General features: G+C 39.1%; 2 protein-coding genes across 5 annotated transcripts; one reads left to right on the forward strand and one right to left on the reverse strand.

Moving 5' to 3' along the window:
* Positions 1 to 367: 367 nt before the first annotated feature.
* LOC106651863 (V-type proton ATPase subunit F) lies at positions 368 to 1,490 on the forward strand. Of its 2 annotated transcripts, none has more exons than XM_014370549.2 (2): positions 368 to 554; positions 633 to 1,490. In XM_014370549.2, the coding sequence occupies exon 2, from the start codon at positions 906 to 908 to the stop codon at positions 1,275 to 1,277; it is 372 nt and encodes a 123-aa protein (XP_014226035.1). In that variant the 5' UTR covers positions 368 to 554; positions 633 to 905; the 3' UTR covers positions 1,278 to 1,490. The 2 variants fall into 2 exon arrangements, with proteins under 2 accessions (XP_014226035.1, XP_014226036.1); XM_014370550.2 differs by having other exon boundaries at positions 368 to 549.
* A 323-nt stretch (positions 1,491 to 1,813) lies between these two features.
* Positions 1,814 to 11,862, reverse strand: LOC106651827 (nicotinate phosphoribosyltransferase-like). Of its 3 annotated transcripts, none has more exons than XM_014370493.2 (12): positions 11,598 to 11,862; positions 6,408 to 6,719; positions 5,804 to 5,974; positions 5,600 to 5,726; positions 5,311 to 5,522; positions 5,107 to 5,225; positions 4,793 to 4,986; positions 4,309 to 4,497; positions 3,289 to 3,514; positions 2,903 to 3,223; positions 2,709 to 2,837; positions 1,814 to 2,623 (listed from the first exon to the last, which is right to left on the reverse strand). In XM_014370493.2, exons 1-12 carry the CDS (start codon positions 11,620 to 11,622, stop codon positions 2,546 to 2,548), a joined length of 2,103 nt encoding a protein of 700 aa, XP_014225979.2. In that variant the 5' UTR covers positions 11,623 to 11,862; the 3' UTR covers positions 1,814 to 2,545. The 3 variants fall into 3 exon arrangements, with proteins under 3 accessions (XP_014225979.2, XP_014225981.2, XP_014225980.2); XM_014370495.2 differs by lacking the exon at positions 11,598 to 11,862 and adding an exon at positions 9,609 to 9,704; XM_014370494.2 differs by lacking the exon at positions 4,309 to 4,497 and having other exon boundaries at positions 11,598 to 11,851.
* Between the last annotated feature and the right edge of the window lie 197 nt (positions 11,863 to 12,059).

The raw sequence follows: 12,059 nt of genomic DNA on the forward strand, positions 1-12,059 counted from the left end.
TACTGTAAAAGGGAATGAAGTTTCATTTCGCGACTGTGCTGGGTTTGCACTAAACGAAAATTGCAATTCATTCCGCTACCATTATCTTATGTCGGCAGAGTTGAGAATACATTTGGTTTTACAGCATCATTCAATAATAAAAGGATTTTCGGAATAGCTAATAATACGCGTACCGTAATAAAAGCAATATTCTCGCAACGAGTGAATTTTATCAATGAAAAATTTTGAAATTTGATATTTAAACGTGAATCGGAATTCGAAGTGCGCGCAATTCTTAATGCATCGAACGGATTTCAGAACGACACGAAACGATCGCAGAGCCTCTCATGGGAAACTTGACGAAGCAGACGACTCATTCAATGCTGCGTTCGGAGCACTGCGCCGACTGCATTACCCCCACACACTCGCAGGCCATTAAAAGCCACTGACAAGCATCCTCCAGTCTATACACGCACACGCGCAAAGTTGTCAGTTTTGGCCGTTCACGACTATTCGTCGCATCATTACAAGCCAGAATTCGATCTGGACTCCTTCAGCAGACGCCTATTTGTATGGTATTTAAATTGACTTCTTTAGCATATACGGTCGCATAACCAGTGAATTAAAAACCTTTTATTTTATTCCACGAAAAGAACGAGGCATCGTCGCACGTTGAAAATTGTATCGCTGCTGCTGCCCCGAGAGTGTGAGTGAAGCACGAGACGAGATCACATGCTCAGCTGGTGTGCTTCGTTCTGCTAGTGTGTCACATGATCTTGGCCGTGCCCGAAGCCAAGCTACATAAACGACGCTCGCGTGAACTCTGACTTGTTCGCTCTAAGCTTCGATACACACGGTAGTGCGCATTTACGTGCATTCGTCGATTCTCCAGTGAAGAAAACACACGCAGCACCACATCGCAAATCATGTCTCTGCACTCAGCTGGCAAGGGAAAACTCCTGGCCGTGATCGGCGACGAGGACACCTGCGTGGGCTTCCTCCTCGGTGGCGTGGGCGAGATCAATAAACATCGCCACTCGAACTTCATGGTGGTCGACAAGAACACGGCCGTCGGCGAGATCGAGGAGACGTTCAAGCGCTTCATCAAGCGCGACGACATCGACATCATATTGATCAATCAAAACATCGCCGAGATGATTCGTCACGTGATCGACAGCCACACTCAGCCCATTCCATCTGTGCTGGAGATACCGAGCAAGGATCATCCCTACGACGCGTCCAAGGACTCGATTCTGCGTCGCGCCAAGGGTATGTTCAATCCCGAGGATATTCATTAGAGCTTGTTTACAAGAAAAACTCGGATCGCCACGAGGTTGGCTATTCCTCATATTATTCATATGAAAATAATCTGTAAATTGTTTACTTTAAGTGTTTATTCAAAATATATTGTTGTATTATTATTGCACAGTATTGTTGAGATGTATGTGTGATCAACATTCTTGTAAATAAAAATTTAATGTAATAAAGTGACACATACTTATTACTTATCACTATTTTGCCGTCATTCAAAATCAATTCTAAATCAACTCTTATCAATGCTAATGATAATTCATCAGTGCATCTAATGATCCATCATTATCAATGTACTGGAATAAGATTTCTGTATGAGTTCTCCATAAGCTGTTTAGATAGATCAAAGAAGTACAGAAAATTCAACGTTAATTAAAATCTCAGTAGTTCATTTAATGTTTCATTATTATCAATGTACAGGGATAAGATTACTATGAGTTTTCCATGAACTATTTGGGTAGATAAAAGAAACACAGAATTTTATGATAACAATATTTATTATGCAAACTCTACATTTAAATAAACAAATTATTGTAACAAATAGAATAATCTTTACAACAGGATTATGCACATCTCCTTAGACGATGATAAAAAATAAGGTAATAGGAATGTATAATTTTACGTGAAAAGTATAAAAAATCATTAACTTCAGAGAAATATTCTTACATCAATATAATTGATGTAAGACTAACAATTTTCAAATATGCACATTATAATCATAATAGTCAACAATTACTATCACAATACTAACATGTACTAACTTACTATTAAAAATAATAGCCGTCAACATAAATTTGTACATGTTGTAGTAAACTACATGTCTATATTACATTTATTTTACATAATCGTAATAAATTCATATTTTTAGTTAATTTTGGTTGTAAAATCTACATAAAATAATTTCATCTGTCAAAGATTTGACCAAAGATTTCTATAAAAATACATGACATAAAATTAACAGCTTCAACAAACGTTAGTATGTAATATTGATCTGAATTTTGTACAATAAGTTACCAAAATCACATGAATATGAGTTACAAAAAATAACACATTTTACTGCCATAAAACCTACTACTAATTACATTTTTTTTATAAGGCCCCCTATATAAGGATAATTTGTCCTACTATCAAGCCACAATATTTCTGTTAACTCCATTATTTTTAAAATTTACAATTTACCTTCCACTTCAATAGAATATGTCTGTAGAGTAGTAAGACCAAAAAAAATTGTCTTGGTAAGTACATTCATGAATATTCAAGACAATTCTCCAATTGGAGCGTTTTGGAGCCATAAATCATGAATAAAACTGTACAGGTTGTCACTGACTGATACCTATATAGAAATAAAAGCCAATTTCATCATTTATGCATTCAAGTATAATATTCTATAATGAACAATTTGATATTTTCTGTTATACCTTATATGGTGTGGGGTTGAGATTTCGTTTAATGTCATTACGAAGAGTTGCTAATGATTCCTTTACTCTGTTTTTAGTTTCCAGAAGAGTTGGGAGTTTGTACAAGATTTTACCATTTTCCCAATACAACTGTAAAATCAAATTTAATACATTGATACTTTACTATTTTAATACTGAAATATCCGATTGCATACCTTGTGGAGAGCCTCTACTTTTGATGGAATTACATAGGCTCTTTTTGACTCTTCAAAAGGATGCCTGCATAAAATCTTTTGTCCTACTTCTGGAGCATCTTCTTCAACTCTTTGGAGTAAGTCAATTAATGCATGTCCGTCAGCTCCATACAATCGATAGGCAGCTTTTCTACCAGGCATAGTTACTTTTCCAACTTCCTGACTTAACTTTATCCTAGGTTGATTATTAATTTCAACCAATTTATAAACACAACCCAAGGCTGGCTGCTTCTGACATGTTACTAAATGCGTCCCGATACCAAAACAGTCTATCCTATGATTCTGTGAGTAAGAAATAATGTTATTTATAAATTTTAATTATAAGTTTCTTATAAAGTTATGCATACCTGTTCATTCAGACTGACAATAGTTTCTTCATTGATGTCATTAGAAGCAACAATTGTCAGCTTTGCAAACCATGGTAGGTCAAATTTTTTAGCAATTTTAGAGAATATTTCTCTAGCAGCCTGACTTAAATAAGCCAAATCTCCACTATCTATTCTTATTCCAATAGCTCTATAACCAATATCGTGCAAAGCTAGAGCTACTGCACAAAAGTTTAACAAACCACTCCTGTAAAATAAAAATTAAGTAAACATTTTAAATACTGTGAAAGTGCAAGTAAACCAGACACTAATAATGCCAGCTAATAGCAACATTTTGAAATGAATTTCAATAGCAATTAGTGTTAATAAAAAGCATAAAGTATCATTTTCACTTGAAATCATGAAAAGTTAATAAGCGTTTTGTAACAAGCATAGTGTTATTATACAAGTAGATTTGTCTTTCAGGCATGAAATTGAAAAATTGTATATTCAGAGTAAAGTGCAATTAATCGGTTTCAAAACTGCGCTTCAAATGCTTGTTTTAAAATTTATATTTCATTTAGAATCGAATACAAATTTGAATGTCCATGAAGTATTTAAATTTGTACTTGACCACCTGCTTAAAATATATAGAGTATTTTTTTAAAAGCAAACGTTGAATTGGGGAGGGCACGTCATAAGGTCGCTTTTTCTGAACAAGGATATTAGTATTGAAGGCAATGTTTTTTGTAAAAATCAGTCTCGAATTTTAAAGAAAACGTTATGTTTGAAAATGAAAAATCATCATGCTTGAGTCTTCAACTTTGAATAGCAATAGTTGGAAAATGACGTTTCAGACAAAAATTTACGTCATTTTTGAGTATCAAAATCATGCTTTAAAGCAGCTGGATGAGTGGATGATGCATAGTGAGTCTTTTGCTTATGTTATTGGAGAGCATTCTATATCGATCTCTCGCTTCTTTTTTACTTTTTTTTAATGTGCCTAATGTAGCAATGATATTCTCACATTGATTAATGTGAAAAGTACCCACGTGATCGTACCTTACGTAGAGCTCACCCAATTCATCGTGTCTTAATAAGCCGCTCTTGTCAGACCAAGTCGATCCGGCTGATAAATTTGAATCGTGTTTCGCGACAGTAGTACGAGATATCTTATTATTGCCGTTAGTTAGAGCTTTTTTCGTTAGTTTTAGGCTGTCTACATTTGCTTGCCGCTTGGCTGACGTTACACTATAAACACACTTTTGTTAGCTTCGGTAATGGTTTCTTTTTTTTCGCGTAAAACTAAACTTTTCAAACGTCGACAATCTCTCATAAGTTACCAAAGGTAATAAGATAATTCAAAACACAAGAAGTTAGTTTATATTTTCATCATGTTACACATACAAGCATTGAGAAACGTTGTGTTTTTAATGAATTCAGTTTGGACTAAAGTAGACATTTCATAGAATAACGAAGTCAACAAGATAAATAAATTAGAAAGAGTGAAGAAGAAAGATTGATATATAATGTAATAATATGTTACCTTTTTACATCATAAGTGTCTACTAAAGCCATAAATCCATCTGGAAATGCTATGGCATAGCTAATAAGAGCCGCAAGCTCTCCTTCAGAAGCTTCAGATGCTATAGCACCAACATCTGTAGCAATTTGATCCCGATATTCACAAGCTAGTTCCAATATATCTATTTCCTCTCCAGTATCTTTATGTGCTAGCATCTAAAAATATGATTATCAATTAAGAGTTATAAAAATAGTTCAACTTGTTGATATTCACTTGGGTTTAAAAAGTTAGACGTTTCAAAACATTCATAGTTAGAAAAATATATTTATACAAACCTTGGTGTGTAAATCATTAAAACTAGTGTATGATATAATATATGCATGAGCATGAGTTCCACTGACAGGTATTTGGTATAATTTTCCAGCAAGAACATTACTAGTTCCATCAAAGCCACCTTTGGGGAAAATTAATAATGAGTTAATAAATATGAATAAGTTCATGGCAAAATAAAATATAATTGAAGGTATCATTTTTCCTACCAATGTAACTGTACTTTGAAGCACTCAAACCCCCATCAGGCCCTTGAGCTCTGCGTAAACCAAATTCCAAGAGAGATACAGATTTTCCAGCTACCATTCGGTATCTAGCTGCATTTGTAGCCATTAAGCTTGCAAAGTTGACCAAGTTTAACAAAGTTGTTTCCAAAAGCTGCACCATGATTAATGGTCCTTCGACTCTCAAAAGTGGTACTCTGAAAATAAGAAAAGAAATTTGAATAATTACAAAAAAAAAGTAAAAGCAAGGGTGGAAGAGGTAAAATGCAATTACCTTGGAAACACTACCGATCCCTCTTCGACAGCATACAACAAAATATCATTAGCAGTAAGACTTTTCAAAAAGTCAAAAAATTCTGGTTCAACCGAAGTCGGCATGGTCGATCTAAGATATTCGATGTCTAAAATTACAACAAGGTATTTTAATGGACAAGTCAACAAAACGTTACATGGGAAAACCAAAAAAAGTATTACTCACCGCTGTCGGTGTAACGAAACTTGTCGAGGAATTTGAGGCACTCTTCAAGCCCGGCGAAAATGGTGAACTCGCCATGGAAAGGATTCCGACGGAAAAACAAATCAAAGACGGCGTGATCCTTCATCTTGCCGTTCTTCCAGTAGGCGTAGGCCATCGTTATTTGGTACAGATCTGCGTGGGACGAGAAACAAAAACAAAAATTCAAATTTGGCGGCAAAAATGGTATTGAGTGTCATCGACCGTCCTAGAGAGCAAAGAAGCGGCTCATGTTACACAACACGCGTGCGCTCGCGCCGTGGATGGCGTAATAATAAAAGCGTCTTTCTCTCCGTGTTTGCAAACTTATATTTCGTCGTGATTTTTGTCTTATCGTAAACACCGTACTTTTGCATCAGAATCGAAAGAAAAACAGCCAAAGTACGAATAGAACATGCATCATTAGAAAAATAAACATGATTTCATTCATGAAAATAGCGAGCAAATTATAGTTCTTGCGTCAACCAAGAAAAAACTCCGATTTGCGCTGTTCATCGACTGTAGGTTATACAGCAGCAACGATGCTCTAAAAATGTCATCATACGGCAGGTATTTTGTAATAAATTACCGGTTAGAAGCGGCTGTACGGCTCCATTCTGCAGCGACAGACAGCAGGAATCGGGTCCTGCTTGGCTGTCACACATTTTGCGCTTGCGGCTGCTGCCTCTCGTTGTTCGCTGCTGGCTCTCAATGCTGTGGCTGCTGGTGCTGCTGCAACTGGCGGCAGCAGCCAACGTCGTTTTCACCGGGCCGTCCACCTTGTCTTCGTCGCGTCGCGGGTGACCTTGCACAGCGTCCGTAGCGCCGATGCTGCTGCTGCTGCTGCTCTTGACTCTTGGATTGTTGCCGTTACTGGCCTTCTTGCCGATTCCAAGGATATCTGCCGATGTGCGAAGAAATTAGAAAAACGGAGCTCAAAAATCGTGCGTGCGAGTTTTTTTTTTGCAAGCGTGTGTGTGTGTATTGTTGCGAAGAGCGACGACACCAGGCGCGCAGTTTTGACTTCTCGAATGCTAACACCTATCTGACTTCGGAGTTCGGGGGCAGTGTGCGAAATGCCAGAAAGAGAGAAAGAGAGAGAGAGAAGAGCAAAATTTGAGCGCGCGCAGAATACACATACACATAGAGCTCTATAATATCACTGCGCTACAGTGCCAGTATTAGCACTCTGTCTCTCTGCTTTTTCGATCGTGTATACATACACGAGCTAAGCGTCATGTCCTGCGCCGCACACAGCAGCAGCAGAGAGTGCGAATCACACCACGCGGGGTATTTCTACCGTTTGGTGGCGTTGCTGCGCGCTGTACAAAGCTTTATGTACATATAGTCTTTCGAGAGTCCACGAGTTTGATTTGCAATTGTCAAATGTCGGACGGTGCAAGAAAAACAAACCCCTCGAGGGAGATATCGGGCAGTGTGACAGGTATCGAAATTGAACAAACAAATTAGAAGCGCTTGTAGCCATCCTATGGCACTTGTACGCTCACATACAATTTATCGACTTATAAAGGAAAGCTCAAGTTCTGTCGAATCGAGTTCAATACCGCGCCGCCCACGCACGAATATCGATCGGCTCGCGATCGAATCGCGAGTATACGCGCAGCTAACACACATTCGTATATATTACGGAGCTTCATGGAGTACGTTGCACTTGATACACGGATACACAAGATTCGCACGCTCGTCAACGTCAGATCAGTCTTTTCCTTACTTTGAAAATTCAAGTTCCGGTATTATAGGCCAAGTTTCAACCGATTCCCTCGATCAAGGTCATACATCGTGTATGCGGCTCTTTTTTGCACTTGGCCCCCTTTTCACTCTGCGTGTTGACTCTCTCCGATGTGATATATTATATATATATATTATACCTATCGACAAACAGTGGCAAAGCTGCGGGTATTTTGAAATATGAGCCCGTAATGTCTTTACACTCGTATAGGCCGGGAACGACCTCGGGCATCCTAAAAATCGTGGAAAAATCGTACGTAAAAAAAATTATCATCATCGCCCAAACAGGTTTTCACAATCGTTCGAGCTCCGATACACGCGTTACGGCTTTGAAATGTCAAAATCTATCATTTTTTTACTTTATTGGACAATAATTGCTAGCCGTAAATAACTAACATTATACAAGTTTATATCTACCGCACGAGGAAAGATTTATACCTATTATGTTATCGAATGCTCATTCGAAGCGTCACCTCGTTACACGAGTGTAACAAAATTGGCATTAGGGCATAATATAATAGCACACAGTGTACAAAAACCGAGACTTAACCATTGACACCACCTACACGAGCATGGCCTTACAAAAAAGTACGTAAAGTCTGTGTTTGGGATCGATTCACTTATTCATGCAATCGCTTAATTTTTTTATTTATTAATCGAGAGCGACTCGGCGCGCGGCCTTGAATCGACGTTATATGCGATCGCACGAAATCTCGATATAACTTCTGATTTCCTTCCTTACACACGACGAAAAAGAGTAAGAAATTAAACGATGTTCAAACGAGTTTTCAAAGTTATTCTCTTTACGGATAGTATGACTGCATCGTTTAGCCGCGCGTCGATGAAAACATAATAATACACATCCGCGTCGATCGAGAGATCGGTTTCCTCGATTAGGCAATGCTTCTCTCCGCGCGAAATTACTTTCCACCGACCTATATCGGGTTTTTGGGCGCTTTAAAGAGCCTCGAAAGTGCTGCGTACATCGCGGTATCAACGAGCGCTCGACGAAACTTTTCGTCTATTGTAACTCGGCACGCGAGCGGAAAAATACGCTATGTACACGTGAATTAAAACATCGTGTTTTAATGCACGAAACCGAATAATATTCTCTCTTTCTTCTCTTATCTCGTTAGTTCTATTGCGACGCATGACGCATGAGAAAAAAAAATATTTTTATCTCTCGTGCAGCATTTATTATTACTATATATACAATAAAAAAAAGTATGGAAACGGTAAAATATGTATGTTGTATACTCGTGCACTCGCGTATACGCAAATTTTTTGCGAGATTTACGTTAGCGCACGTCTCATTGATTGAAATGTGGATACGTTATGTATTCACTCGTTTAACTCGAATGTCACGTGCAGCGCAGACGAAGGAATCGTTCAGGATATCTCTGAGTTACGTTCGAAGCACAAAAATTATGAATTCCCAGTGGAACGAACGAGCGAGTGATAAAACGATAATAAAAACTCGGCGCGTCCCGAAGAGTTGCGTAAAATCACAACGACGACGATGCGATTTCCAACGAATCCGAAACGGGCCGATCAAAGCGCAGAAATAATTTAATTAAAAACTTTGGCGAGCGAAGTTCGGCTCGTACGTGCGTACATCGGCTATACGCTTCGAGTGCTTGCTGCTGGCCAAAGAGTTCGCGCGACAAAAAGATGAAAGGCGCGCGCTCGATGAAAATAGCGCACGATGTGCTCTCGTATTAGGCGACGACACATCGCTTCGAGGCGCAGACATTGTCGGCGCTACTTATAATGCGAGCCGATCGCAAGTCAGATTATATCTTGATACACGCACTCACGAGAGCCGAGTTAATTTCAAAGCTCGCTCGAGCGCTGCTCAATAAAAGCTCGCATCGCACGTGGTCATCGGCCTCTGGTCGCGTCGCATACGCACAACGAGTAAAACGAATAAATAGAGATCGCGTATACACATAAGTTCAGATGTGCCTAGGCGATAAAAATGAGACGAGCTTTCGAGACATTCAGCATCGATATCGTAATAACAATTATATCACGCACGTACCTGCGTTAAGAAGCTCTATTATTATTGAGACGCGTCGTCGCGTCGATCCACCTGTGCTGAGCCGACGATCTTCGACGAGCGACTGACTGAGCTCTGGCTAAGCTACGAGCACACACGACGGTATACGACGACGAGCTGTCGACGACGACGACGATCTACCGTAGTAAAGTGAGTATAACGGCAGAAGCCCCCCCGCGACGAGAGACGCGCGTTCGTCAAAGGTGGGCGCGCGCAAGCCGATCGTCTCTCTTATACCATGTAGAGACCTCGCGATGGTACATCTATATACACACACGGTACGGTGCGAGACTTCGATCAAACAAACTGCAACAGCGTATGCAGCTCAATTACGCGGACTTACACCACAGCTGAGTCGTCGTCGTCGTCGTCGTTTCGGAATGATGGGGGAGGGCAGGTCGTGTGTTTGTGTGTTTGTGGAGGTCGCCGCGTGAAAACTTTCTCTCTCTCGCTCTCTCTCTTTCGCTTGCCTGCCTTATTACCGAGCTTGCGGAAGCACGCGATATCCGCGCGAGCGAGCGAGCATCGCATATATCCGTCCGACGATTCATGAAATTCCGCAAGGCACACACAACATAATATTCCAAGGTTTGACGTATGTGTGTATGCGACCTCGCGAGGTTCAAGTATACGAAGTTGAGCATATGTTCGTGCCCTTTGAAAACGATCCTCCTTGGCCGACGTCAAGGGGGGAAGCTAAAACTTTCCCTTTTCTCTGCTGCCGTTACTGCCCTACAGAGAACTTCAAAGAGAGAAGGAAGGAGAGAGAGAGAGAGAGACTTTTTTGACTTTGAAACATTCTTCGAGGCGAATAACGATCTAGACTCTCCTCGGATTACTGTTAATACAGCAATTACCGGTTCGAGTTTCGCTGAGCTTCGTCCGAGAGACTTTTTTTTTTACTTCCACGATGATGATCCGCGCCAGCGATGTTTACTTCTCGAGGCCTACGATATTCACGTGTTTTGAAAGTTTTTCAACTTTTGCGTGATGCGAATATTGTTGTGAATCGTTATACGTCTCTGTTCGTATGCGCATAAACGACTTGTTATGAAAAATCCGATGCCGGTTTCATAAATAGAACGTGTTTTGTTTATTTCGCCGAGCGTTTATTATTAAACTTTTGTATTTGCAGCTCGTTTGATAAACGTATGATTGATTGACTAGCTAAACTTCAAAAACGAAATTATTTTACTTCAAATTCCAGACGTTGCTATTTAAAGGTCGTCAATGAAATTTCGAAGTTTACCGATTTTCGTTTCTCCGTTTTCTATCTCTCGCGATTCCTTTGTATCATCATCAGTCAAAGTCTCTTCGTATAAAGTTCATACGACTGATGATCCATCTTTTTTTATCAGGAAATATATAATTATTAACACCAAGTTCATTATCAGCAAAGCGAATGCAATTAACAGCGTAAAGAGGCAGACGAAAAAGTATGTCAATGTATATTTTTAACAGCTCGAGTAAACGTAAAATTACCCAAACGTGTTGGTTATGCACAAATTATCAATATAAAAAGAAAAAAAAAACAAACATCAACATTACGTAGAGCAAACGGCATGAAAAAGTGAAAGCTGGCTCATTAAAAATTTGATATTTTAACGATACGCACGCAGCAGCTTTAACGATACGTCGTTACGAACGTAACTTAACAACTTTAAAATCACTGCAAGAGATAATAGATAAAAATCTTGAAAAAAATTACATTTTAAAGACTCGTGATAAATCGTAGAACGTGAGTATTATATCGCCGGTGTTTACGAAGAAAATCTGTTATTTAAAACTGCAGCATAATGATTTTCTGATGCAAGAAAATTACCTCTTTTTTGTAGATTTATTGATTACACATTTTTCGAAAAATTTACATCATAAATCGAAAGGCTGATTTTTTCTTACTCATTTTGAAAAATAATAACTTCTTCACTACGAGATCTTGTTGTTAAAATAATATCGTTAGACTTGACTCACCCTTTATTACAGTTGCACTAGCCATCGTCGGCGAATCACATTCACTACGTAAGATACTTGAAATGTCGATCCTTTACTCGAATTCTAACGATCACTCACAGCTCATGTGGATTGCGGTATCGATCGCAAGACTCGTCGCTCGACACAATGTTCAATGATCTTCGTCGAATCACCGTCGCTCGTGTCTTAACTCAAATTTGCGACGTTACAAAAAATACATAAATAAACAGAGAAATAATCCCACATATATATGAGCGCGATGCAAATGAACGCAAGCGAGTGACACGGAAGAAATGTCGCCTCGGACTGAGGCAGTCTCGGGTCTTGCACTTAATCGGATAAAATCTGCCGGGGCGGTGAGCGAGCGTGTGTATGTGAGTATGCGTAAACGGCAAAGGTCAAGATTATCAGCCATATGTGCAATATATATAACGCACATATATAATATGTAATATAATAAGG

This window comes from Trichogramma pretiosum, unplaced genomic scaffold, assembly GCF_000599845.2.
Source record: "Trichogramma pretiosum strain Unisexual culture from Peru unplaced genomic scaffold, Tpre_2.0 scaffold11, whole genome shotgun sequence".
Classification (NCBI taxonomy): domain Eukaryota; kingdom Metazoa; phylum Arthropoda; class Insecta; order Hymenoptera; family Trichogrammatidae; genus Trichogramma; species Trichogramma pretiosum.